The sequence below is a fragment of the Pollachius pollachius genome (assembly GCF_949987615.1).
Source record: "Pollachius pollachius genome assembly, chromosome: 6".
Classification (NCBI taxonomy): Eukaryota; Metazoa; Chordata; class Actinopteri; order Gadiformes; family Gadidae; genus Pollachius; species Pollachius pollachius.
The window spans coordinates 14,281,013-14,307,601 of NC_136939.1; the positions used below are offsets into that span (position 1 = coordinate 14,281,013).

Here is a 26,589-nt window from a genome sequence, read left to right on the forward strand (position 1 = left end):
TGTTCATTTGATAGCATGTTTACATTTACATTTACATTTAGGGCATTTAGCAGACGCTTTAACCCTTGTTAATGATGTTATTATTATACACTAATACCTAGGACATATAGGCACTTATCTTCTTTTTTAAAGCTTATTTTCTATTCAGAACTGAAACAAAATTGGGGTTAAATGGACTGGCATTTCAGCATTTACCTTATTACCACAGTTGGCTTATAACATTTGAATCTGTGCAAGTCAGTTACAAATAAGATACATTGTCAATATTAACTCATTAGTGAAGTAATAATTGTCCAACAATATTTCTGCTGAATTAGAATTCCTGCATTTAAACCATATACAATCACCAACACATTTCTACATGTACTTAACATACCCTTGGGATGTTGAGACACAAACTTGCCTCGTAACCAGATTTATCTGTGCCACTATGAGTGAGACTCACCTCAAGCAGAACAGTGTGTACTACTGTGGTGGAGAAGCACATTATTTAGCAACCGTGGTCAACAGTTGCTCATATTTAAGCAGTAGGATAAGCCCTGGGAATTCATTAAGCCTTTAAGGGCCGAGGTTAGCCCCTATCCATAGCGTAGCATAATGTAGCATAGTGAACCGGCATGCAAAAATGTCACTCCCCATTGGTTTGAAGGATATTATGTATACTTTATAGTACTGCATTACAATGAAATTTATCAACGATAATGTTAATTTATTGTTTGAGTCAACAGCCCTTTCTGGCTGTCAACACTTGCAGAAGTTCTTGCAGTAGACTTAGGGGGCGGAGGGTGTGTGTGATAGCCTTTTCATTTGGACTTACAAAATCTAGTATGGGAAAAGTGTTTTATTTAGTACTTATTGTCTAAATTGTCTGAGTTTAAAGCCCCAGGCCAGAAGCATTTTTATATGCACTATGCCTACTGGGTCATGTTGATTAAGTGAGTTTCACATGTGTCTCTAGTGTCCCTCCTTTGTCTAACAGTGGCATGTTTGTTGATAATGATAGTTGATGATCTAGAAAAAATACCTATTAGGCCTATCATCCAGTACATTGGGGAATGATTCCAGGTTTGAAAGACATTTCAAACCCATTATCAACAAATGAGAGGGTTTTAATCCAAATCCAACCCAAAAGTATTTATACAACGTAGCCTATAAAAAGGGAAATGCAATCCTGCTATTTTCTGGTTGGCGAGACAAATTTAACAACATATGATAGTAAAACAGCATATGTTTTACTATATTGCATAATCGTGATTCACACATTCTCTATTTCAAGTCTTCCTCTGCATCTTCCTCCCCGGCCTCCCATCATATGCTGACCTCCGATGCCCTGCGGTGAATTAGAAGCGACACCATGGTCATCTTACAACAGGTACTGTACAGACACGCTCACTATAGAGCGTGGGTATCTTAGAAAAAAGTGGAAAAAAAAAAAAAAAATGTTATTATAATTAGTTGATAGAATGTTGCAAATTGTACCATTTTGATAGTTGCACGTCTTTTGGCAATTAACGTGTTGTGTTTGTCAACTAAACCGAACAGCTGTCGTACCAAATGTTATTACACTGTTCAACCTTTGAATGATGCCCTACGATGGATCTGGTCCCAACAACAGTCTAAATGAAGAGTAACATAATAAAGGCTTAAGGTCAGGGTCTAGACGTAGGATCCAAACATCTTGGCCCTTGGCTGTCGTTTGCTGTTAGGGTTACAAAAGAGATTTGCCCCTCTATATTCTTTGTCTTTTAAAAATCTTATAAAAATGTGTTAGGAAGATGCAACGAGATATATCTGTGATGAAAAGTACAATACAATGGAAATATTGCTTGTTATTGTGTGTCATACATTGTAGAAAGGCTTCTGTTATTTCTGATTCAAGGTCTTCCCTCCTATCTCAGCGTGGCTAAGTTTAATGCGTAAATAAAACAGACACTGTCTGAATCTTGAAACTTGGTAGGCTCTATCAGACCAGACTCTGGATCCAATTGATTGACACTTGATTCATGCAATCAGCATTAAGCTCTCCACACGTTGTGGAACTCTCCTTAGCAAGAGTAGTAAGCTCTAAGGTTCAAGGTAGTTCCATTCTGTCATTCGACGGGGCTTAGTCGTCATTCGTGGAAATCCACCTGCTGACTGTGTTGGAGGCCAAACAAGGTTTAAGCAAACCACCACTTTAACGGAACCTCTGCAACACATTATACATTTACACTGGTTACCTTTTATGGAATTATGTTACTATATAATTTTCCGGCAAATAATTGTTTAATAGCAGCCAACATTTTGAAAATATTAATACCATTAACGGGATTGTAGAAAGATCAATTAGCAGCTGAATTAGGTTATGGTAAATTGGTTTCCTCACATGAAGTGTTATCCAGTCTGGCGTGTATAAAGTGGTACTGTGAGCTAACTGCCGGTGGTTGGTATCTGACTCCATAGGGGGACTACGTGTGGTTGGACCTGAAGACGGGTCGGGAGTTTGATGTCCCGGTGGGAGCCGTGGTCAAACTGTGCGAATCGGGACAGACCCAGGTCCTGGATGACGAGAACAGCGTGAGTCCCCAACACAACCAGACACCTAACAACTACGTTGTACCCAATACTAACATCAAACCACAGATATCGCACCACTTCTGGTAACATTGCGTGATTGCGGTTCAACTAGGTTTTTAAAGCTGAACCTGCTGTTTCTTTGATTAGAATTTTTTGCGTGTGTAAAATGAAAAAACAAGGAGCGAAACAGAGGAGAAAAAATGGGAATTGGTATCATGCCAACTTGGTTTGTTTATATTTAAAGGGAGGAGTTCCTCTTCTGTAAACTCTATGCTTTTTTTTAACTTACAGATACTCTGTAACCTTGCAGATACATAGTGTGTTAAAATTAATCACCTTTGGCTTATATACTGCATGAAAATGTATGTGGTCCCCCAATTGGTGTCTGGGGGTCCAGATATTGTCACTTCCAGAACAGCCTTTTTACACACTTATGCACACACACACCCCAACCCCACCTCCCTCCCTCCCCCCCCTACTCCCCCCATGCAGGAACACTGGATCTCCCCCCAGAATGCCGCCAACTTCAAGCCCATGCACCCCACCTCCATCCACGGGGTGGAGGACATGATCCGGCTTGGAGACCTCAACGAAGCCGGCATCCTCCGGAACCTGCTCATCCGCTACCAAGAGCATGTCATCTACGTGAGTAGCTGTTACCATGTAGCCAGGTGTCAAGCGCCTTTCTTTTGAATCGGGTTAACAGTTGAAGGGAAGCAGATGTCATATGGCTATAGAGGAATGTTGCTTGAATTCTGTCATATTTTCATGGAGAAACCAAAAGTACTCTTTTACAGGAGACTACATGAGCGTGTGATGATATGTGGAGAGTTGTTTGATACTCCCGAGGATTTTCTTTTAAAATGGTTGTCCCCTGCCTTTCCTTTGCCCTTCCTACTCTCCCTTTATGTAGACTAACTGTGGTGGACGGGTGAGTACAAACTACAGAGGATTGTGTCTACTAAGCACTGCCGCCATTGCTAATCATATCCCTGATCGATTCACATCACTCTCTGGCTCTTTTCCTCCATTCAGTCTGACCTTTTATCCTTTTTCATTGTGCTCGGAAGTGCAACGTATCAAGCTAAACCGTTGTTCCAGCCTCTTTCTTCAAGGGTCCACTCAAATGATTACCGTTGATAAACAAGTAAAGAATAAAAAAAACTAACATGGAAACAATCTTGAAATATTTCCGAGGCAAGGTGGTTTTCTTCCATCGCACCTTTACACAACTTTTAAAAGCCCATCGTTCCAATCATGTGGTCGGAGGCGGGTGAAATTCTATTGAAATGCTAGTGCTAGCCTCATGATGTCTTATAACCGTTGCGAACGATTTTCTACTAATATAGGTGAAAAGTTTGACCTTCCATCAAACGACTCTGGACTTTGACTTATGTAGCTTATTATAGGAAAGGAAAAAGTGGTGTCTTTGTTTTTCACCTTCTTTGTACTTGCCTTATATTTCCGCTACAGACGTTTACAGGCTCCATCTTGGTGGCGGTCAACCCCTACCAGCTCCTGCCCATCTACACCCCCGACCAGATCCGCCTGTACACCAACAAGAAGATCGGGGAGCTGCCGCCGCACATCTTCGCCATCGCCGACAACTGCTACTTCAACATGCAGCGCAACAAGAAGGACCAGTGCTGCATTATAAGGTGTGTGTGTGTGTGTGTGTTCAGGTATTGATATCCATTATTAATCATATTGATATTAATAATGTGTTTTCTCACGGCATATGCCTTAATGTGTATTATCGTGACATATGTCTCAATGTATATTATCGTGAAACATGCCCTAATATATAATATCGTGACATATGTCTTAATGTATATTATCGTGACATATGTCCTAAATGTATATAATCATGACATATGTCTCAATGCGTATACTTTTGACATATGTTTCAATGTATGTTATCGTGAAATACGTCTTAATGTATATTATAACTATATGTCTTAATGTATATTATCCTGATATGTCTTATTGTATATTCTCGCGACATATGTCTTAATTCGTATTATCATGACGTACGTCTCGATTTGCATTGTCGTGACATACGTCATCATGCATATAATCGTGGCATATGTCTTAATGTTTAGTCTCTCGACATATGTCCTAATTGGAATCCTCATGACGGTTGATATGATCTGTTGTGACAGTGGGGAGTCGGGGGCTGGGAAAACGGAGAGCACTAAGCTGATCCTCCAGTTCCTGGCCGCCATCAGCGGACAACACTCCTGGATAGAACAGCAGGTCCTGGAGGCCACCCCCATCCTAGAAGGTCTGGGCATGTACCAACCAGATATATAGATATATATATATATTGTGAATAAAACCCTCCCTTGATTATTTGTTTGGATAATTGCAGATGATGTCATTAAGGACAGGAAATGTAATTACTGAGGGGACATTTATGTCCGCATCCCGAGTCACAACAATGGGCTTTCATGGTGATAATAGCCGCATTCCAACTATATTTTGGAGCATTCCAACTATATTTTGGTCAAGCCAATATCCTCATAGTGGCATCCACCTGAGGTATTTTTCATATTCCGTTATATGCTCATACCTCAAAATCAATATGCAAATTCTGCTAAGGAAAAGAGATGCAATGTGTTGGATTTATGTTTTTTATCACGGAATTATGAGATACAGATAACGCTACTTATTGTGTCGAAAACCAACCCAAAACTCTAAATCCACTTCTAAACGTCAAAGAGCTTTTTGATTTCTTAACATTTCGTCGCCTTGGTGTGTGTGTGTGAGTGTGTGTGTGTGTGTGTGGGTGTGTGTGTGTGTGTGTGTGTGTGTGTGTGTCTATTCTCCTCACAGCATTTGGCAACGCCAAGACCATTCGCAACGACAACTCCAGCCGCTTCGGGAAGTACATAGACATCCACTTCAACAAGCGGGGGGCCATCGAGGGGGCCAAGATAGAGCAGTACCTGCTGGAGAAGTCCCGGGTCTGCCGGCAGGTGAGGGTCGTCACAGCCGCCCTAGGATGAAACAGACTCTCTGTCATTCACTGTCCATGTGTCTTCTATTGAGGTGCTGGGCTAGTGTGGGAGTGGCTCGGCTGTTAAAGCGATAGAGTCCCAGGCAAAGGGATCGGGGTTTACCACTGGTAAAATATTTTAGGGTGTTGATACATACAAAAAGTTCACTACAAAATAATGTTAAATATAACTATTATTTTCAAGAGAATACTATTTATATTGACTATTGTTGATGATATAATTTTTTCTAAATATAAGACCAGGATGGTTGTCCCCAATCTGGCTGTTTTCCATAATAACTCGCCCTTCCTGCCCTGACTCTCCTATCCTCATGGTTGTGTGCAGGCTCCTGACGAGAGGAACTACCACGTCTTCTACTGCATGCTGAAGGGAATGCCCCCCGAGCTGAAGACCAAGCTGGGCCTCGGCCAGGCTACCGACTACTCCTACCTCACCATGGTTGGTGTCTCACCGTGACACAATAAATACATCCATATGAGCCATGTAATGAGCCATGCTCCTTTCATCCATCATATCTCATTCAACCTTTGAGTTTATCCTGTAAATATCATTTTAAACTTTTTTCCCTAATACGGGGGATTTTCAAAATAAGAGCCCCCAACCTGACCTCGCTTTTTTTATTCGCGACAGGGGAACTGCACGCAGTGCGAAGGCCGGGACGACCTGAACGACTACTCCAGCATCCAGTCGGCCATGAAGGTGCTCATGTTCACCGAGACGGAGAACTGGGAGATCTCTAAGCTGCTGGCCGCCATCTTACACATGGGGAACCTGGGATTTGACGGTCAGTGCCACAGTATACATACAGTCTGACCTGTAATCCTGCGCAAGCAGGTCAACGCTGGATGAACAGGGGCGTTTCACCAGCAAAAACATTCTGGCTGTACACCAAAGTTCTTAGAAAAGTGTCTGCAAATGTTGGAAATCACCACTGTGTACACTGGCCCCAGAGCAATGCACTTATTCAAATCCCAATCTGAAAGCTTTATATACTCAGGTGAATAAATTCCGTTTTTTGAATATCTCTATTATGTAACAGGAAGCAAGGTGTACCCCTTTTAGTGGTTGGTTTCCGGATCGGGCTCCGTTGCGTCTTTCACGCGGAAGTCATTCTGTAGCATAGTAAGACTGCTGGACCCAGTTTACCCTTGGAAAGCGTATTCAGTTCCAGAGACAAGCGGTTCTCTTTGTATCCCAACAGCCCGCACCTATGACAACCTGGACGCCTGCGTGGTGGTGAGATCCCCTGACCTGATGACCGCTGCCTCGCTGATGGAGGTCCGTGTGTGTTTGTGCACTCTATCTCATGAACCTTACAGTCTCCACGATCTCTGTTCCATTTTCACCAACACCCAGTTTGTAAATTTCCCAACACTGCGAATTCAAGAGCTTTCATTAGTGGGACCATAGGCACTCAGTCACCTTTGTGTTAGCTCGTTCTGCAATAGATAGTGACTTAGCTGACATTTGTTTAAATTAAAGTCTTTGGAGATCTTCGAGATTGCCACTTAAATGTTTGATTGAAACAAATAATTTAATCAGTCAAATCAATCAATCAATCAATCAATGGTGTCTCTCATCACCAACAGGACCGGTGTCCCTGCTGCACTAGTCTGGCTTTATGGCCTCGGCCTCAGGCCTCACATATAGAGTGGATTCATTACTGTTGAGAGAAACTCCATCTAATGAGTTATTAAGTCTGCTAGTGAGGGTTCTCCTCTCAAGTTTTGAGAAATGAGAAGAAGAACGGTGCGTGGTTTTAATGATTCTAATTCATCAAACAGAGCCTTTTAAAAAAAACATTTACCCTGGATTGAATAGGGATGAATGAAAATGAAATATTAATGGAGAGCAGTTGAGAGTTCTTGTATAAATATGTGTTGTTGTTGTTGGCTTGTTTTGTGTTATTTACCAAATGCCATACACCTCTATACAGATGGTAAACTCCTCTGTTCCTCTTGACTAGTTCATAGATATTGATCTGCTTTAACATCACTAGTTATTCAAATGTTTACTCATGTGTGTTTTCATTGTGATCAAGCGAATTCTGGCTTCAGCTCAATTCCGTTTTGGTTTCACTTTTGGTTTCAAAGGTGGATCCCAAGGACGTGATGGTGTGTCTGACCACACGCACCCTCATCACTCGTGGAGAGAGCGTTGCCACACCCCTAAATGTGGAGCAGGGACTAGATGTCAGGAACGCCTTTGTCAAGGTCATAATCTAGCTTCCAAAACCCATATAAACTGCACACAGATAGTTGTTTATCCCAAATCCCAACCGTTTGTCAAAGTGTATACAATTCAAGAAGGAAAATCTTCTGGCACACATCTGCTCAGAGAATTAATTTTGAGTCATTTTGAGCTATTATGTTATTAATATTGCATATCATGCCAAAAAGGAGGCATGCCATCTCAGGAATGGGGACTCTTCGACAAAACTGCTTTTCATTTACCACACCCTACTAAGTTAAGTCCTCCCTGTGTAGCATCACTAGTTTATATTAAGATTTGTACTATATATCCGGCTTCCCTCCTTCCAGGGGATTTACGGCAGGCTGTTCGTCTGGATCGTGGACAAGATCAATGCTGCTATCTACAGGCCCACGTCCTGTGAGACCAAGATCCAGACCAGGTCTATCGGACTGCTGGACATCTTTGGTTTCGAGAACTTCTTTGTCAACAGGCAAGTGGCACTGTTCATGTGATATGGATCAATGTTTGCTTTGTGAATTGATGAACTGCAAAGATATATTTTGTGAAGTTGGTTAATCTACAAACACCAGCACCCTACTATAACAAGTTGTCCAACAAATATTTGTGATGTTGTCAACAGAAAAATTCATCCAACAACATTGGTGTTTCTTGCTGTTTTTGTGACAGTGTGCAAACACCTTTAAAGAACTAGAAATGGCTGCTGCAGAGCCATTGACATTAGTTGGTCGCAGGCTACAGTCTCCCGAGATAATCTCAAATGTGTACGTGAGCTTTTCATAATACCCATGAAATTCTCAAGACCACAAAAAGTCTTGAGACCCTGGGAAAATCTTTTTCAATCTCTCTCTTAGGCTTTTGATGGAGAAGATAATCGCACACCTTCAGTAATCCCTTGTTTACTTCTCTACCAATCGCCCACTTATAGTTTTGAACAGCTGTGCATCAACTTTGCCAATGAGAACTTGCAACAGTTCTTCGTACGGCACGTCTTCAAGCTGGAGCAGCAGGAGTACAACCTGGAGGACATCAGCTGGCAGCACATCGAGTTCACAGACAACCAGGACGCCCTGGACATGATCGCCAACAAACCTATGAACATCATCTCCCTCATCGACGAGGAGAGCAAGTTCCCAAAGGTATTGCAACCCGCCTCCAGGAAATACCTTTTGACAGCAATTTCCCATCATAAGTGGATTGGAAGATGTCTATAGCTTGCTTTCTCACAATGCACTTTAGCAAATACAGAGAAGGTCCTGCATGACCCCCTAAGCCTGAAAAACACGATTGTTTCATCTGAAGGGGTATATTCTACATGTAAATATGTGGGTTTGCAGTGTTTGCAGGGTTGAAAGCACTGGTTTTGTATGTTGTTCTATCAGGGAACGGATGGCACAATGTTATACAAGCTGAACTCCCAACACAAGCTCAACCCTAACTATATCCAGCCCAAGAACAGCTACGAGACCCAGTTTGGAATCCAGCACTTTGCCGGGGTGGTGAACTACGAGACCAAAGGTACGTGTCTTACAAAGTTATTCAACATCCAGGTTAAGATGGAGGTTTACAAAAGTCAAAGCCCCGTCTGTGCTCTATTACAAAACTGAACAGGAATACAAAACACCAGACCCTACTTACCAAAGCCCAACCACAACCCCAAGCCAGGTACCAAAGGTTTTTAGAGTTGCAAAAATAACCGCTTTCCTCAAGACTAATCTCTTAATAGCCAGTTGGCCTATAATAGCAAGGGAAAACTCTTGCACCACTGGACTCGGTATCGTGATTCATTCATTATTCATAATCCACAAGCACTCTGACCTAACACTGCTGCTTGTTCCACTTTTGCATCGACACATTTTCTCTGTGATGAAAGAAAAAGTGCTAATTTAGTGATACTACTGTCCTCCCTTGCAGGATTCCTGGAGAAAAACAGAGACAGCCTGCACACGGACATAATTCAGCTGGTGCACTCCTCCAAGAACAAGTTCATCAAGCAGATCTTCCAGGCCGACGTTGCCATGGTAAAGACATCACCCGTGGTGAATCCTGGATCGCAAACCAATTGTTCTTACGAAATACATGTGGCACCAGGAAATCTCTTTTAGGAAAAGAGACCCAAGCATTAATTTGAATTTCTCTCTGGTTCCCATGTCTGTTAACTTAACCAAAATCTGTCCGGGACGCTCCTCCTATTTTGTAAACTCACCTTAATTTTGAATGAGCACCTCTATGCTATGTATGTCACTAGATTTGAGCTAATGCAGTGCAGCCCTTCCTGATATTTCAGATTGATCAGGGGGATGGCCTGCAATTTGTTAGTGAAGGATGTTTTGTTGGCAGTTGTTATCTGATCAGATGGGCAATCAGTGCATCCAGTTAATAAGTGAATTCAGTTAAAGGATGAATTCAGTTAAGAAATCAGTGATTTCAGCTGGTGTAGTAGTGGTTAGGTAAACTCGTGACCCTTTATGGGGGTAGTTCGTCAACCTCTCTTTGCTCGAGGTTGTCTGTCCTTTGTTGGCAGTGGACTAACAGCGCTAGTCTTTCCCTTCCTGTCTCTCTCTCGCTCTCTCTCTACTTTTGTTCACCATCATCAGTTTCTTTGTGGCTATCAGCAGCCCAGCACTCCTACTCCGAAGGTAACCCTAAACGTTTCAAGAGTCTGTAGTGGCCTGTGGTCTGACATATCATCCTGTGTATTTGTTTTTGTCAGTTAGCCTAATACTTGTGTTCTGTGATACCCAAACTATTATTAGAACCATCCAATTCCCTAACCCCTCCATTGCCTTGGTTCTAAAGACAGGTGCGGTCGTCAGTATAAAACAACAGTGACGAAGATACAAGCTTCATAACGTTATTATGAGTATACGCTTTTTGCTGTATATCTCGGTTTCTTAACTGCATTAGTAGTGTGAATCCTCTAATCGTATCAGCCAGCATGCGCACTTTACAAGATAAGATAGTACTGTATATATCCCAGAATGAATCTTCAGGCACAAACGCACAACAAATATCTGAATAAATGCTTTGGTTTTCAAGTTATGGCCTATGTGCTCCTGATCCCAATGACTCTCTCTGCAATAGCTTAATGACTATTTGACTATGATTGAGGGAAAGCTTATATTCAGATTGACGATAAGGAGTAGTACTGTCTCCATATTTCTTTAAAATCCGTTTCAGACTGCCACTCGTTAATACTACCCTGAATTTTGAGTTTGAGTTTGTGTCCTGTGTTTGTGTTGTTGTTGTTGTTGTTGTGTTATCAATGTCTCTATGTAGCTCCCCACTCCCCCGTGGTTGTCACTTTTCAATTTCATTCCCGCCACAAATGTAGGTTTGGCTGGAATCCCATGCTATGCATCACCAGTCACTCCGCAGCGAGTTACTACGCATGGATCTGATGGATGTTGACGTGCCTTCTGGGTCTGCTTGTGTTCAGGGCGTTGAGACCAGGAAGCGCTCTCCCACCCTGAGCAGTCAGTTCAAGCGCTCCCTGGAGATGCTCATGCGCACACTCAACCTGTGCCAGCCCTTCTTCGTTCGCTGCATCAAACCAAACGAGTTAAAGAAACCTATGGTGAGTCACTCTGTATTTAGTGGGTGTATTTATTTTTGGTTTATGGATTTCTATCCATGTGGTATTGTTGATGAAACAACTGGATGTCTTTTGTTTTGGTTCTCTTGTACTCTGAGAAAGAGTAGTTGCATAGCTATCTTCAACAGAGAGTCAATGACTTCTATGTAACTTTCAATGGCAGGCTGTCCTTGTGAGTTGCGGATTAACCACAACTTGCAATATTTTTTACCAATTTTAAACAACGTCAGATATTGCCAATGAAGAACGTAGGAACAGAGTGAAGTAAACATCTAGTGTAAACCACTATGCATACAAATTGTACTAAGGAAGTGATGATTGGTTAAAGGATAACTCCCAGCCGCCCATCAGTGTGTGTCAGTCCGTGACATCCCTAGTATGGCCTGTTGACATGTTGGATCTGTGTGACTGTTGCTAACCGCGTGCAGCTGTTCGACCGAGGGCTGTGCGTGCGTCAGCTTCGCTACTCTGGCATGATGGAGACCATACGGATCCGGAGGGCCGGCTACCCCATTCGCTACACCTTCGCAGAGTTTGTGGAGCGCTACCGCGTCCTGATGCCCGGCATCAAGCCGGCACACATGCAGGTCAGCAGCGTCGCCACCATCTCCTGATCATTATCACCAAACTAGAGCTGTTGTTCTCATGCTCATCTCATTGTCAGTAATGATTATCAACTGCATCTCATTATTAGATTTTATTACATGACACTACATCATTATCATTGCCATTCTGTTATCATCATCGTCTCATGATCGTGATCATTCTCACTGCATCTCATTATCAATGATCCTTATCAACTGCATCTCATTATTTCATTACATTACATAACCGTCATCATTATCACTGTAATGTAGTTATTGTTATCATCTCATAATAACTTTCACTCTCCATGCATCTTATTATCAATAATAATGATCAACTGCATCTCATTTTAACATCATTCTCAGTGTCATCTGCTTATCATCATCATCTCATGATCATTCTCACTGCATCTCATCTCATTATCACCATGTCCTCATTATTATGTCTTAGTACAACAAACATGTATTGTACTGAAGCATTCTTCTGTTGCTCTGTGTTGATCCATCCAGGAGGACCTTCGTGGATTGTGCCAGGAGAGGGTCTGGGCCATGCTGGGGGAACATGGCGACTGGCAGATAGGCAAGACCAAGATCTTCCTCAAGGTTATTCCTGTTTACTTTTTCTATAAACCTGAACATGTTTTGTGGAACATGTTAAATTTTCGACTTTCTATTTGCTATTTCTGTCAAATAGCTTTGTCATTGTCATTAGAAATTATGACACGTCTCACATGGGGATTGTTTAATAAGATTTGCTGAACAGCTTACCTGTACATTGGAACAATACAGGCAGCATTTTGTGAAATATTTCTTTTCAAAGCACCAAATACGAAAACGTAAGGTGGTGCATTATTATTTTCATTCACTGCTATATATTAGATTTGAGCAATGTCACTGTGTTTTCACACTTTTTGGGGAGATTGTTTTGGCTTAACTGGGAGGCTTATGATTACAGGGTGTTATCAAATCTCTTGAATGTGGGCCTGTTAAACAGTTTGAGAAGTTCTAGACAACGTGACTCTAGCTGGATGCAGCATTTCCTAAGGTGAACATCAATCACTTACTAAGGCTTATTTCTGCTAGTGGCTATCACGAGGTGGTCAGATTGATGGTAATTCTCCTGCGGTGTGTGTCTTGATTTACATGGCCGCGGGCAAACAGTCTTATGCTCAGTGGTATTGCAATCCACAAATGTCCTGCAAAATGTTGCATTTTTGGCAATGCCTTTTTTTTTTTCCTGAGCTCACTCCCTAATTGATGGACAGACAATGTAATCAGTACGACAAATTAGTCTTTCATGTTAATGAAATTCTCTGATCCAACGGCAATGATTTCAAAAAGGCTCTTAACTATGATTAGTCTGTATCTTAATTCACCTGCTTAAAGCTGTGCGTCACTCTTTGCTGATAAATGTTTGTGTGTGTGTGCGTGCATGTGTGTACACATCTGTGTGTGTGTTTGTTTTTGTGTGTTTGTCTATGTGTGTGTGTGTTTGTTTTTGGGTGTGTGTGTTTTTGTGTGTGTGTCTACACATCTGTGTGTATGTGTGTATGTATGCTTGTGTGTCTGTCCCAACTGTGTGTGTGTGTGTGTGTGTGTTTGTGTGTGTGTGTGTGTGTGTTGGGTTTTTTCTGTGTCTGTATATGTGTTTGTTTTTGTGTGTGTGTGTGTGTGTGTGTGTGTGTGTGTGTGTGTGTGTGTGTGTGTGTGTGTTGTATTGTTGCCAGGACCACCATGACATGCATCTGGAGATTGAGAGGGACAAAGCCATCACAAACAAGGCCGTTCTCATCCAGAAGTCAGTGCGTGGGCTCAGAGAGCGGTGAGGGCCTGTGGTCATTCCCAATAGCGCCTACAGCCTCTGCAGCCTCTGGACTATAGGAGAGATACATATGCTATATTATAGTAAGGTATAGAATAGTATAACATGGTATAGTACAGTCAAGTACATTTCTGTACAGTCAAGTACAGTTAGTCAAGTATAGTATAGCATAGTATAGTTTAGCATGGTATAGTATAGTACATTACAGTACAGTACAGTAAAGTATAGTATAGTATAGTACATTACAGGACAGTATAGTATAGTATAGAATAACACAGTACATTACAGTTCAATACAATATAGTAAAGTATAGCATAAAGCATGTTTCCAGTGTATGATCAGACACCCTTCACCTGCTCTTTATCTGTTTAATTATTTATTTGCATTTAGTTATTTAACCTTTACCTAACCAGCGAGTTTTTGAGGGAGACCCGGCCAAGATAAAAACCCTGTACAAGGTTTTTAAGTACAAGGTTAATAAACTATTGAATAGAGCATTTAAAAGCAGACAAAAAAAACATTAAGTAAACAGTAAACAGCATGGTTAAAAACAGACAACAACTAACACCAAATCCAGATGAGGAAATTCAATCCCTGCCTACACATGACTCTGTGTATGTGCGTGCGTGTGTGTTGCGCAGAACCCACTTCCTGCGTGTGAGGAGGGCTGTGACAGTGATCCAGAAGATTTGGAGAGGGTATTGCTGCCGCAAGAATTACCGAACTGTAAGTATCCTCATTGTTGTCCTTATTATCACATTATCACATTATTTAGTAGAGTGTGCTTGCATTGACAACAAACAGTAAGCCCTTCAAATCCGTCTTTTTAAAATCGTTTTCATACTGAAATGACATCCGCCCTAAAGGAGTTCACCTCAGCTCACATTTTAAATGGAGTTCACCACGTATTTGACCTCTTGGTGTTTTCTTTTCTCTGGAATACTCTGACAGGGGCTTTAATCGCTCTATAACAGTGCCCCTCACAAAGCAATGGAAATTATTAGCCTTCGATTTCACTTCACTGAAGATTTGAGGGAAGATGTAGTGTTGTCCATATTGTTGGAAATGTTAAGATAATATTGAGGCCAATGACTAAATTGTCATGGGTTTATAGCCAGCTCCTATAAGGGACATTTTGCACATAATTGCATGCACATCATCAGGGGTGTTGCCAGGACATTATTACTGTGATGGCCAGCTCGAAGGCCTCTGAAGGCTGAAGGCCGTTGTGCTCACTAACCGGCCCCGCCCCGCCCCTCCCCAGATGAAGGTGGGCTTCCTGCGGCTCCAGGCGCTGTACCGCGCCCGGACGCTGTGCCGGAGCTACCGGGCGACACGCCGCTGCGTGGCCCTGCTCCAGGCGCGTTGCCGTGGCTACCTGGTGCGGCAGACCTTCTGCAGGCGTCACCGCGCCGTGCTGACCCTCCAGGCCTACACGCGGGGGATGATCGCCAGGCGGCTCTGTCACCGGCTGCGGGCGGAGGTAAACGCTCACCACTGCATTTACTACTGCTACATGTCCCGGGTGGTGGGCGGCCGCAGGGAGGGCCTGTGGTGCTGAAGAGGGGCCAGGGGCCATGGTGGGGGCGTTGGGGGGGGGGGGGCAGGGGGCCAGGGCCAAAGGGATGGGGATGCCAATGGGAAATAGAAGGAGAGACTGTGAATGGCAGCCGTCGGTCGGGACGGCCATGTGTGTGCTGTGTGGATGTGGGGATGGGTGTTGTAAAAGCAGACCAGATGGGATTTCCGTTAACCGTAATTTTGCGATAAAGGTTAAACGCCAGAGTCAGTGCTCAGGTTAACTGATTGTATTATTTATATGAATACTTGTTTGGTCATCGTCAAATATCCTTATTGTGTGGTAAAATGGGAATGATTAATAACTGGATGTTGTCCAGTTTATAATATTGGGGTATTCCATTTCGGATTTTGTCAATATCAGCCATCCAGCTCGAGCCGTAAAAGACTAATGTTTCATCCATATCAGAAGAGGAACTTTTGCCTTATTTTGAAAATTTCTTTGGATTTTCCCGACATGTCGTCCAACAACCTAATGTTTGAACAATTGTTTTTTTCCACGTACCTTCACTTTACACTTGAATTGTGTTTATATATGACATTCGGAAGATGATATACTATACTTGACAGTGTCTGTGTGTTTTCCTGTTAGAATTGTCTAACATTTTTTTTAACATATTTTTTTAATGTCAATTACCAGCGAATGCCCTGTTGTAAGACATACTTTTCTTTATTTAATGTTCTGAAACAGTTCATGTTGAATAAATCATACATTTTTAAGTATTTGTTTCATCTCATCTCTGTCATCGCAGTTTTCTAGCATGATTGTAGAAGGATGTCGATGTAAACACACAAATAGAGAAGAGATATATTTAATACATGGGATTAAGACTTAATGGGATTAATTTACTAACACATGTACAGTATATGTAAGTACCCCTGCCAACGCTCAGTTAAAAAGTTGTAGGTGTAGGAGTCATCCAGCAAGATATTTATTTAACTTCAGCACTTCAGCACTGTAGTAGGATAACTAATCATGCCGTTCTCTGCTTTCTGTGGGTGTTACCCATCTTTCAACTCGGCCACTGATATTCATTGTCGTGAGGTTTGGGCTTTCAGGAAAATATTTAGAGGCTATTCTTTAGTTGTGGTGGTAACTGCAGCAGTATAGCTTGCAGTTTTAGTTTCCATAGTTACTCATCTTTATATTTTCGTGAAGAATTTTATCGCCCCCTTGCATTATCTCTCCTCAGTGTTGAATGCAAATGAGGTGCTGAGCATTTAAGTCAAAAAAAATGGTTTGCCTTAGGCTTGGTGTTTTACTTCTTTAAAAAATAAAAACAACAAAATAGACTAAACTTAGTGTATATTGTTTGTCTTCATTGATAGCTCTGTGGTTTGTAGGACATAGGAACTAGAGACAAACAAAGTCAAAAAGCTAACTTACCTTTGGTCCTAACACCCCTTTGTTGCTCATCTGTTTAAAATATGCTCCTCTCTCCTCCTCCTTTACCTCCCTCCGCCTCTTCGTCTCCTTCTACCTCCATCCTCCTCCTCCCTCCTCCTCTCCTCCTCCTGCCTCCTCCTTCTCTCTCCTCTCCTCCTCCTCCTCCTCCCCCTCCTCCCTCCTCCTCTCCTCCTCCTCCTCCTCCTCCTCCTCCTCCTCCCCCCCCCCCTCCTCCCTCCTCCTCTCCTCCTCCTCCTCCTCCTCCCCCTCCTCCCTCCTCCTCCTCCTCCTCCCCCTCCTCCCTCCTCCTCTCCTCCTCCTCCTCCTCCCCTCCCCCAGCGCCTGCGCCGCCTGGACGCCGAGCAGCAGCGTCTGGCGGAGGAGGAGCAGCTGAGGAGCCAGATGACCATGCAGCGGGCCAGGGAGGAGGCGCAGCGCATGCACCAGGAGCGCATGGAGCTGCTGGCCCGCCAGCGGCAGGAGGCGGAGCAGGAGGAGCGGGAGGAGGCGCGCCGCAAGAAGGAGCTGGTGGCGCTGCTGGAGCGCAAGCGCGAGCAGCCCGTCGACCACTCGGACATGGTGGACCGCATGTTCGGTTTCCTGGGCAACGGCGGCCCGCTGCCCAACCAGGAGGGCCGGGGCCCGGCCGGGTTCGAGGCGAGTGGTGCGGGGAGGAGGGGGAAGATGCACTCCAGGGAGGTTCAATCGATTAGGTCAATTTTTAAACATGGCAGATTTAATTTAATTAGTGTTTTTTATTGATAGCAGTCAAAATATATTTGTTGTATTTGTTCTATCGTTTTATTCTATCACAAAATGTTATTTTTGGTTAAATGATTCCCCCTTTTATGAATTCCAACAATCTCTCGTTGATACTTAGTCAAGGGCAGTCTATCAATATCAATATCAATATCAACAGTCCAGGTGTTTTTAGAAAGAAAGGATATTTTCTGATGTCTAAACTCCCGCCAAACATGTCTTAAAGAGGGCGGATCCCGCCAACTGGATCCTCCCCTCTAAACACGCTCTGCTCTGAACCAATCAGGATCTGGAGGCCCCGCCCCAGGGGGAGGAGTCAGCACAGGAGCCACTGAACGAAGCGCCGCCCCTGCCCGAGGAGGACGATGAGGATCTGTCTGAGTACAAGTTCTCCAAGTTCTCCGCCACCTACTTTCAGGGCGTGTCCTCACACACCTACATCCGGCGTCCGCTCAAACAGCCCCTGCTCTTCCACGAGGACGAAGGAGACCAGCTGGTGAGTGTGGCCTTTAACCTGGTGACCCGTGGTACGTGTGGCATTGTAAACGTGGCCTGGGTCTACTGGTCAACTAGCTCCTATAATACACAGAAAAAAGTAGACAAGATATAAGATTTGATGGGTTGAGTAGATATAAGCTTTAGATTATGTTTATGGTAATATCGGCTTAATATTTGCCTGATGTGAAAAAGCTGCAACACAATAAAAGTGGCATTATTTTGTTAATCTGCTGTGACTGTTCTAGCCTAGGTCCAACCACACATACAAATTTCGGAGAATATCCCTTCCCCAGTTTGTGTAATTAAACGGCTAAAACTAATCGCATAACAATCATTTAACTATTAATGACTCTCAATGGTTTTATTATTTTTTCCTCCACAAAGTCCATCAAGTCTAGAAACCATGAGTTACGTTCTCTGTATGGTTATTTTCTTCCCCTTCTCTTCACGTGTGGACCCCTGACCCCTGACCCCTGACCCCTGGGCTCTCACCCCTGACCCCTGGGCTCTCACCCCTGACCCCTGACCCCCCTCCGTCCCCAGGCGGCCATGGCGGTGTGGATCACGGTGCTGCGCTTCATGGGGGACCTGCCGGAGCCCAAGTGTCCCGTCACCATCCACGACGGCAGCGAGAAGATCCCCGTCATGACCAAGATCTACGAGACCCTGGGCAAGAGGACCTACAAGAGGGAGCTGCAGGAGCTGCAGGTGGAGGGGGAGGTGAGAGGGACTGGGGGGAGGTGAGAGGGACTGGGGGGAGGTGAGAGGGACTGGGGGGAGGTGAGAGGGACAGGGGGGAGGTGAGAGGGACTGGGGGGAGGTGAGAGGGACAGGGGGGAGGTGAGAGGGACTGGGGGGAGGTGAGAGGGACTGGGGGGAGGTGAGAGGGACTGGGGGGAGGTGAGAGGGACTGGGGGGAGGTGAGAGGGACTGGGGGGAGGTGAGAGGGACTGGGGGGAGGTGAGAGGGACTGGGGGGAGGTGAGAGGGACAGGGGGGAGGTGAGAGGGACAGGGGGGAGGTGAGAGGGACTGGGGGGAGGTGAGAGGGACTGGGGGGAGGTGAGAGGGACTGGGGGGAGGTGAGAGGGACTGGGGGGAGGTGAGAGGGACTGGGGGGAGGTGAGAGGGACTGGGGGGAGGTGAGAGGGACTGGGGGGAGGTGAGAGGGACAGGGGGGAGGTGAGAGGCATGGGGGGAGGTGAGAGGGACTGGGGGGAGGTGAGAGGGACTGGGGGGAGGTGAGAGGGACTGGGGGGAGGTGAGAGGGACTGGGGGGAGGTGAGAGGGACAGGGGGGAGGTGAGAGGCATGGGGGGAGGTGAGAGGGACTGGGGGGAGGTGAGAGGGACTGGGGGGAGGTGAGAGGGACTGGGGGGAGGTGAGAGGGACTGGGGGGAGGTGAGAGGGACTGGGGGGAGGTGAGAGGCATGGGGGGAGGTGAGAGGGACTGGGGGGAGGTGAGAGGGACTGGGGGGAGGTGAGAGGCATGGGGGGAGGTGAGAGGGACTGGGGGGAGGTGAGAGGGACTGGGGGGAGGTGAGAGGGACTGGGGGGAGGTGAGAGGCATGGGGGGAGGTGAGAGGCATGGGGGGAGGTGAGAGGGACTGGGGGGAGGTGAGAGGGACTGGGGGGAGGTGAGAGGGACTGGGGGGAGGTGAGAGGGACTGGGGGGAGGTGAGAGGGACTGGGGGGAGGTGAGAGGGACTGGGGGGAGGTGAGAGGCATGGGGGGAGGTGAGAGGGACTGGGGGGAGGTGAGAGGGACTGGGGGGAGGTGAGAGGCATGGGGGGAGGTGAGAGGCATGGGGGGAGGTGAGAGGGACTGGGGGGAGGTGAGAGGGACTGGGGGGAGGTGAGAGGCATGGGGGGAGGTGAGAGGCATGGGGGGAGGTGAGAGGGACTGGGGGGAGGTGAGAGGGACTGGGGGGAGGTGAGAGGGACTGGGGGGAGGTGAGAGGGACTGGGGGGAGGTGAGAGGGACTGGGGGGAGGTGAGAGGGACTGGGGGGAGGTGAGAGGGACAGGGGGGAGGTGAGAGGGACTGGGGGGAGGTGAGAGGCATGGGGGGAGGTGAGAGGGACAGGGGGGAGGTGGGGGAGGTGAGAGGGACTGGGGGGAGGTGAGAGGGACGGGGGGTGGGACTGGGGGGGGCGAGGTCATGGTGGTGGGTGTTGTTTGAAGATGTTTGGTGGTCACAGCAGCAGTGTCCCAAAATGCTTACTCCTCCACGTGTTTGTAGAAGACTGAACATCACAGAATTAACTTGACAAATTGCAAACTTGACTGAAAGTCAGTCCACAAAATAGGACTACAAATGTATATTAAAATAATTATTGTGAAGCATGTTTTCGTTCAAACCCAACTTGACAAGTTCAAATTCTATCAACTGGATTTAGTTGGGGGGGAAATCAGGGTGGCCATTGAAGATGTATAGTTGTATAAAAGCGTTTTGTTAACATAATTTCTACAGAACAGCCCCATCGACAGCCTGAAAAGGAACAGCGTCCGACATAAACTCGTTTCGCTCACTCTGAAGAGGAAGTCAAAGATCGCAGAAGAGGTAAGGCTTACACACAGACGTACGAACACACATACAAACGACGCGCACACACACACACACAGAAACACATACACACACACACACTGACATGACACAACGCACAACTTGACACAGGGGAAACTCACACACAATCTCTTCAAGCTCATCATCCAAGGAAGGCTCGATAAAAATAAGACCTTTTGCTTCAAAACAATGCTTTGTTGAGCTGTGTGAAGATGTGAATGGCATCTTCACTGTGTTAAACCATGTTTTAAAAGATGCACATGTTCCTGTCCGGCTGTTAGCCGTAATAGTCTGCAGCTGTGGCTCATAGGTTAATTGAGCCACACCCATTCTGGTGCTCCTTAAGAGGGCCAGAGTTCTAGATTGGGGGAGGCTTGAGTTGTGTAAGTGAATCGACTGTTGTGCTATTGTTTGTTTTTAAGTAAAAAAATGTGCTTTGTACCAACAACATTGTGCGTCAAGGAAACTCTCTCACAAGCTGTGATGCTAATTAGTATGTGGCATATCATCTATAATCTACAACTTTTTTGCCTCCCCTCTTTCTGATAGGTCACCAGGCGTTTGACTGACAGCGACTACAGCCTACAGGGTAACAGCATGCTGGAGGAGCGGCCCACCTCCAACCTGGAGAAGCTGCACTTCATCATTGGCAATGGCATCCTAAGGCCCGCCCTCAGGTGACCCATGACCAATCGTCTGCCGATAATGCTTCTACCGTGTTAAAGGAGACATATTATGGTGTTTTCACAACAAGTAAAGACAGTATTTGTGTTCCAGAAAACATGTTTTTGAAGCTGTTTGGTGGAAATAACTTTTAGGAAAAAAAATCTCGCCTACCGCTATTCCCCTCTGTTTCAGTCCCTTCAGAATGCGCTGTTTCTGGTGTCTGTAGCTTTAATGCAAATGAGCTGCTGCCCATTGACCAATGAGCTGTCAGACTGAACCACAGCATGGAGGCAAAGGGATTGTTGCCATTTGCGGACCCCTGGAGCTCTATATCTATGTAATATAATAATAATATTATACATGGGTATTTATATAATATTATATCTAATATCATGGCCAAAAGCTATGTGCGCCTCGGATGAGGCGATTAAAGACTCGTAGTGGGGGATATCTCGGCCATGGTTGAGAAGAATTGGGGGAAAAGGAGCTTTGGCCTTGACTCTCTGAAGTCCATGAACCGCGACATGGAGGAGAAAGGGATTGTACTCCGGGAGCTGAGCTGCCGGACTGCCGCCGAACTCCCCCTCGCCGGACCTGCCAGCTTCGGCGGCAGTTCAGCTCCCAGAGTACACCCGCCCGAGCAGCCAGACTGCTGCCGAAGCTTCGGCGGCAGTCTGACAGCCCCGGCGGGGGGGAGCTTGGCGGCAGTTCGGCAGAGAAAGGGATTGTAGCCGAGCTGCCGGGCTGCCGCCGAGTTCCCCCCGCCGGAGCTGCTCGTCCGCTGGTCCGCAAAATCTTAGCTATGCTCTGATTGGAGGGGAGTGGGGAAGTGGGAGGTAATATTCAAGTGTGCCCCCTTCCTACGTAGGGGGGGGGCGCCGAAACTGACTCGTTTGGTAACTGTAAGCTGGGTACTCTCAGAAATGCATATCTCACTCAAAACATCATGTACAGACTTTTTTCAAAGTTTGTATGTGTGTGGGAGCACCAGAGACCCAAAACAACACCCCAAATCCCAGGAAAAGTGTTTTTTTCATAATATGTCCCCTTTAATTATTCTCTGAGTGTGTTGCTGCGTTCTACAGAGGTTGCATAATATTTATTTTATATATATATATATATAGATACATATACTATTATGTTGATAATTCAAAGAGTCATATATATTTTTTTTTTTTGCAATGTTCCAAAGATTGTGTGATTTAGTGGTAGTTTTACCATGGTTTAACGATGTTTCAGATAACATTTGGTTTGTGATTGGCTGTATTTGGTACTTGTGGTTGGTCATATGACGTGTTTTTGTGTGTTATTTGTAATGGGTTGTGTTTTTGTCATGGGCTGTGACCGGTCTGGTTTATAATGGGTTATGTTTGTGTGTTTGTAATGTTTTATTTTTACATTTTTACATAGGGATGAGATCTACTGTCAGATCTGCAAGCAGCTGATGCAGAACCCCTCCAAGAGCAGCCACGCCCGCGGCTGGATCCTGCTCTCCCTCTGCGTGGGCTGCTTCGCCCCGTCCGAGAAGTTTGTCAAGGTCCGAGAAGCATTAAACTTTGTATCAGCCTCTGTGATGTGGCAGCGTAGTGTTCCTTTATAGTCTGCAATGGGGTTGGCTATTCTCGCCAGAGTTAAGATCCTAAGTTTTGAAGTGATTATAGACATTTTAATCTAGTCTGATTTGTGATACTATTGCAATTCTTGATAATAGATTAAAAAAAAAAAATACATTAAAAACATTTTTTATATTATGGTAAGAACATTTACCAAAATACAGCTGACTTATCCCTAGGACAGCGCTAAACATAGGTCCAAACACATCAGGTGACCTCACCTTCTACAATCCCAGCCATTTAGAAAGAGCGAATAATAATCTCTCTTTCCCTGTCTTCGATGGTACTCAACCGCAGTATCTAAGGACGTTCATCAACAGCGGCCCGCCCGGCTACGCTCCATACTGCGAGGAAAGATTGAGGAGAACGTTTGTCAACCGCACCAGGACACAGCCTCCATCCTGGCTGGAGCTGCAGGTGAATAAGACCATATATCAAACAGATCACGCCAGACTTTGTCAAAGCCTGCCGTGAAACCACCAAAAACTCAAACCAAAACAACAACAAGCAACAGCAGCAGCAACAACAACGACAATCAGTCAGTAACGTGTACAAATATTCTTAGGAAGTAAACCTTTTTCACTGCATGATTGAACGAGGCGGTGTCGTTCTCTCCCTTCCCAGGCCACCAAGTCCAAGAAGCCCATCATGTGTCCGGTCACCTTCATGGACAGCACCGCCAAGACCCTGCTCACGGACTCCGCCACCACCGCCAGCGAGCTGTGCAACGCGCTGGCCGACAAGATCAACCTGAGGGACCGCTTCGGTTTCTCTCTCTACATCGCGCTGTTCGACAAGGTAGGAAACACGGCCGATTACTAATCCCTTTGTTGTATGTTGTATTGTATTGTGTTGCATTGTGTTGTATGGGTTATATCGTACTGTATTGTATATTAATGTGTTGTATTGCATGGTATTGTATGGGTTGTATCGTATTGTATTGTATTGCGTTGTCTTGTATTGTATTATGCTTTATCATATCGAAAGTGGTGGCCCTGAGGGTTGACCTTCTCATTCTAATCATAATTTTATTCATTGTTTGCCATCAGTGATTATTCTGAAAAACATTAGAAAATGTTAGCGTTACTGTGGTCAGAAAGAAATGATTAGCTTTCCCGAGTTGGGTGCACTGACTTAAAAAAATCCTGAAGCCTGAAACGGGTCCCTAAGTCATAATGAACAGCTCATATCCATTTATATTCAACCAAATCTCAAACCTGACATTTTCAACACAGTAGTACCCTTTTAGATCGGATTCGTTCAGAGTCACATACAGAGAGAAGGGAACTGTTCCAAATTCCTCCTTCGAGATTCCTCCCCCCCTCCCTCCGAAAACCGCCCCCCCGAAGCGTCTGACGCCTCCCCCCGGGCTGCAGGTGTCCTCGCTGGGCAGCGGCAGCGACCACGTGATGGACGCCGTGTCCCAGTGCGAGCAGTACGCCAAGGAGCAGGGCGCTCAGGAGAGGAACGCCCCCTGGAGGCTCTTCTTCAGGAAGGAGATCTTCAGCCCCTGGCACGACCCGGCCGAGGACGGCGTGGCCACCAACCTCATCTACCAGCAGGTGGTCCGCGGGGTCAAGTTCGGAGAGTACCGCTGCGAGGGGGTGAGTGTCCCCCTCGTCTCCCCGGGAGAGACCCGATGAGCAGCGTCACGCACTTGACGTCCCTCTCCCTTCTGCACTCTCTCTCCAGACCCCCTCCTAAGAGCACTCTTAGGAGGGTGATGATCCCCACAACGTGACAAATAGAAGAAAAGGAAGCGCACATTTCAATGACACAGACTATACAGATAATACCGTGATTCATTGTGTTATTATGTTGTGTTGTTATAAAGGTCAGAACTATACAGCGAAACAACTACAAATGCCTGCCCCTTCATCAATTAGTGCTTTATCATTAACACATTACTTATTTCTTTGGTCTAAATGTTAATATCTAGATCCAAAAACATAAGTTCACCTTTGGTGGCAATTTGTACTGCACTGTCTCTAAACAAATTCTTCAGAAAAAATGTCACACAGCAGGGTTGTGGCCTTGGTTCAAATCAATCTGTCCTTGGTTGTGCCCTTTGCCCTTTTGACACTGAAGTTTACCTCTAGAGGCCATCTAGATCTAAACTCTAGCTGTGTGGAGGGAAACTGGATGTGGACCCCCCTGCTAGTGCTTAGATCCAAGATGGCCACTATAGGCGAAAAAGGCCCCTTTACCAGCCGCTGTTGTGCATCAGGAGGAGGACTTGGCAGAGTTGGCTGCCCAGCAGTACTACGTTGATTACGGTCCGGAGGTCCTGCAGGACCGCCTGCTGGGTCTCATCCCCTCCTACATCCCCGACCGGGAGATCACCTCCACCAAGACCCCTGAGAAGTGGGCTGCCTGGATCCTCGCAGCCCACAAGAAGGTAGTGTGTGTGGTGTGTGGTGTGTGGTGTGTGGTGTGTGGGTGTTACACATCTTCCTCCCACAAATCCTGTAATTTGAGCTTGACATCGAGGCTAGGTTTTTGGCGCTTTCCAACTTAACGCCAACCACTTACCTCCCCAGGGCTTGTATACCAAGAAGCGGTTGGACCCACAGAGGGTTAAAGAAGATGTCGTGGACTTTGCTCGATTCAAGTGGCCTTTGCTCTTTTCACGCTTCTATGAGGCCTTCAAATTCTCAGGTGTGTGAAACACTAGCCAGCATGTTGTGTTACATTCAGAATTTGAGCTTCATTTCTTTCTATTTCTCAGTGTTGGTTTGTGTCTAATGGAGGTTTTGCTCTGTTTTCACCAGGGCCCAGCCTGCCCAAGAACGACGTGATTGTGGCGGTGAACTGGACCGGCGTCTACTTTGTGGACGAGCAGGAGCAGGTCCTTCTTGAGCTGTCCTTCCCAGAAATCACTGCAGTGTCAAGTAGCAGGTAGGCTGTCCGCAAAGGGAGGCTAACGCTCAATTAGCAACCACAACGCAAGTTGCTAAGTTACTCAATTCTACACACTCAACCTTTAAAGTGGCTTTATGTACAGTTTGTTTATTTCTTTAAAAAATTCTCTTGCACTTTTGCACTTTTTTTTACTGTTAAGCTTTTTAGAACCTCTTTCTTTACTCACACACTTTAAAAGATAAATCACACAAGACTTTTTAACATAACAAGTAACATATCAACCATCAGAAGCCCCCTTAGCCCGACAACGGTAGACTAATCACACCAGAATTTGTAGTTCAAATGTTTCTACCTTTAGAAAACCATTTCATACATAATCAAGGCCATGCTCCACCTCCTCAGAGCAACAAGCTATCTGAACCGTGCTTAAAGACATACAATGCCCAGGCTAACGCTAAGAGCCCTCTTCCCACAGAGGCGGTAAGCTCCAGGGCCAGAGCTTCACCCTGGCCACCATCAAAGGGGACGAGTACACGTTTACCTCCAACAACGCCGAGGACATACGCGACCTGGTGGTGGAGTTCTTGGATGGCCTTCGCAAGAGGTCCAAATATGTGGTGGCTCTGCTGGACTGCCCCAACCCAGGTGAGTCGTCCCCTACCGGCTGCACGAAAAACCCTTTTGAGATGAGCCCCATTTTTTGATGTGCCTCTAGTTAACAAAGTTGAATTGTTTCTTTGCATTTTGTTCATTTTGAACTGAGCTCTCTCTAGTAGGGCTTAGGGAGTAGAAGCTAAGCATTAGAGACTACAGGCCTACCGCTGAGCTACATGTAGATTTCACAGAGTAATCCACTTAAGGAATATGGGGTGTTGCC

General features: G+C 45.5%; 1 protein-coding gene across 1 annotated transcript in view; it reads left to right on the plus strand.

The window, feature by feature from the left end:
• Positions 1-1,354: 1,354 nt before the first annotated feature.
• Positions 1,355-26,589, plus strand: part of myo7ab (myosin VIIAb) — a gene marked incomplete at both ends in the record, with an annotated part of 32,755 nt that continues 7,520 nt past the window's right edge. The window contains 33 exons of the mRNA XM_079739055.1: positions 1,355-1,372; positions 2,443-2,556; positions 3,049-3,201; positions 4,030-4,214; positions 4,719-4,840; positions 5,392-5,534; positions 5,901-6,014; positions 6,207-6,360; positions 6,778-6,854; positions 7,670-7,789; positions 8,117-8,259; positions 8,716-8,926; positions 9,170-9,305; positions 9,702-9,808; positions 11,227-11,364; positions 11,811-11,969; positions 12,477-12,569; positions 13,694-13,788; positions 14,430-14,514; positions 15,053-15,271; positions 17,093-17,452; positions 17,838-18,008; positions 18,554-18,730; positions 20,479-20,568; positions 21,121-21,248; positions 22,648-22,774; positions 23,148-23,267; positions 23,475-23,648; positions 24,227-24,454; positions 25,078-25,248; positions 25,391-25,508; positions 25,622-25,748; positions 26,188-26,357. Of these exons, the coding sequence (XP_079595181.1) occupies positions 1,355-1,372; positions 2,443-2,556; positions 3,049-3,201; positions 4,030-4,214; positions 4,719-4,840; positions 5,392-5,534; positions 5,901-6,014; positions 6,207-6,360; positions 6,778-6,854; positions 7,670-7,789; positions 8,117-8,259; positions 8,716-8,926; positions 9,170-9,305; positions 9,702-9,808; positions 11,227-11,364; positions 11,811-11,969; positions 12,477-12,569; positions 13,694-13,788; positions 14,430-14,514; positions 15,053-15,271; positions 17,093-17,452; positions 17,838-18,008; positions 18,554-18,730; positions 20,479-20,568; positions 21,121-21,248; positions 22,648-22,774; positions 23,148-23,267; positions 23,475-23,648; positions 24,227-24,454; positions 25,078-25,248; positions 25,391-25,508; positions 25,622-25,748; positions 26,188-26,357 (4,747 nt within the window). The remainder of the gene's footprint in view (positions 1,373-2,442; positions 2,557-3,048; positions 3,202-4,029; positions 4,215-4,718; positions 4,841-5,391; positions 5,535-5,900; positions 6,015-6,206; positions 6,361-6,777; positions 6,855-7,669; positions 7,790-8,116; positions 8,260-8,715; positions 8,927-9,169; positions 9,306-9,701; positions 9,809-11,226; positions 11,365-11,810; positions 11,970-12,476; positions 12,570-13,693; positions 13,789-14,429; positions 14,515-15,052; positions 15,272-17,092; positions 17,453-17,837; positions 18,009-18,553; positions 18,731-20,478; positions 20,569-21,120; positions 21,249-22,647; positions 22,775-23,147; positions 23,268-23,474; positions 23,649-24,226; positions 24,455-25,077; positions 25,249-25,390; positions 25,509-25,621; positions 25,749-26,187; positions 26,358-26,589) is intronic.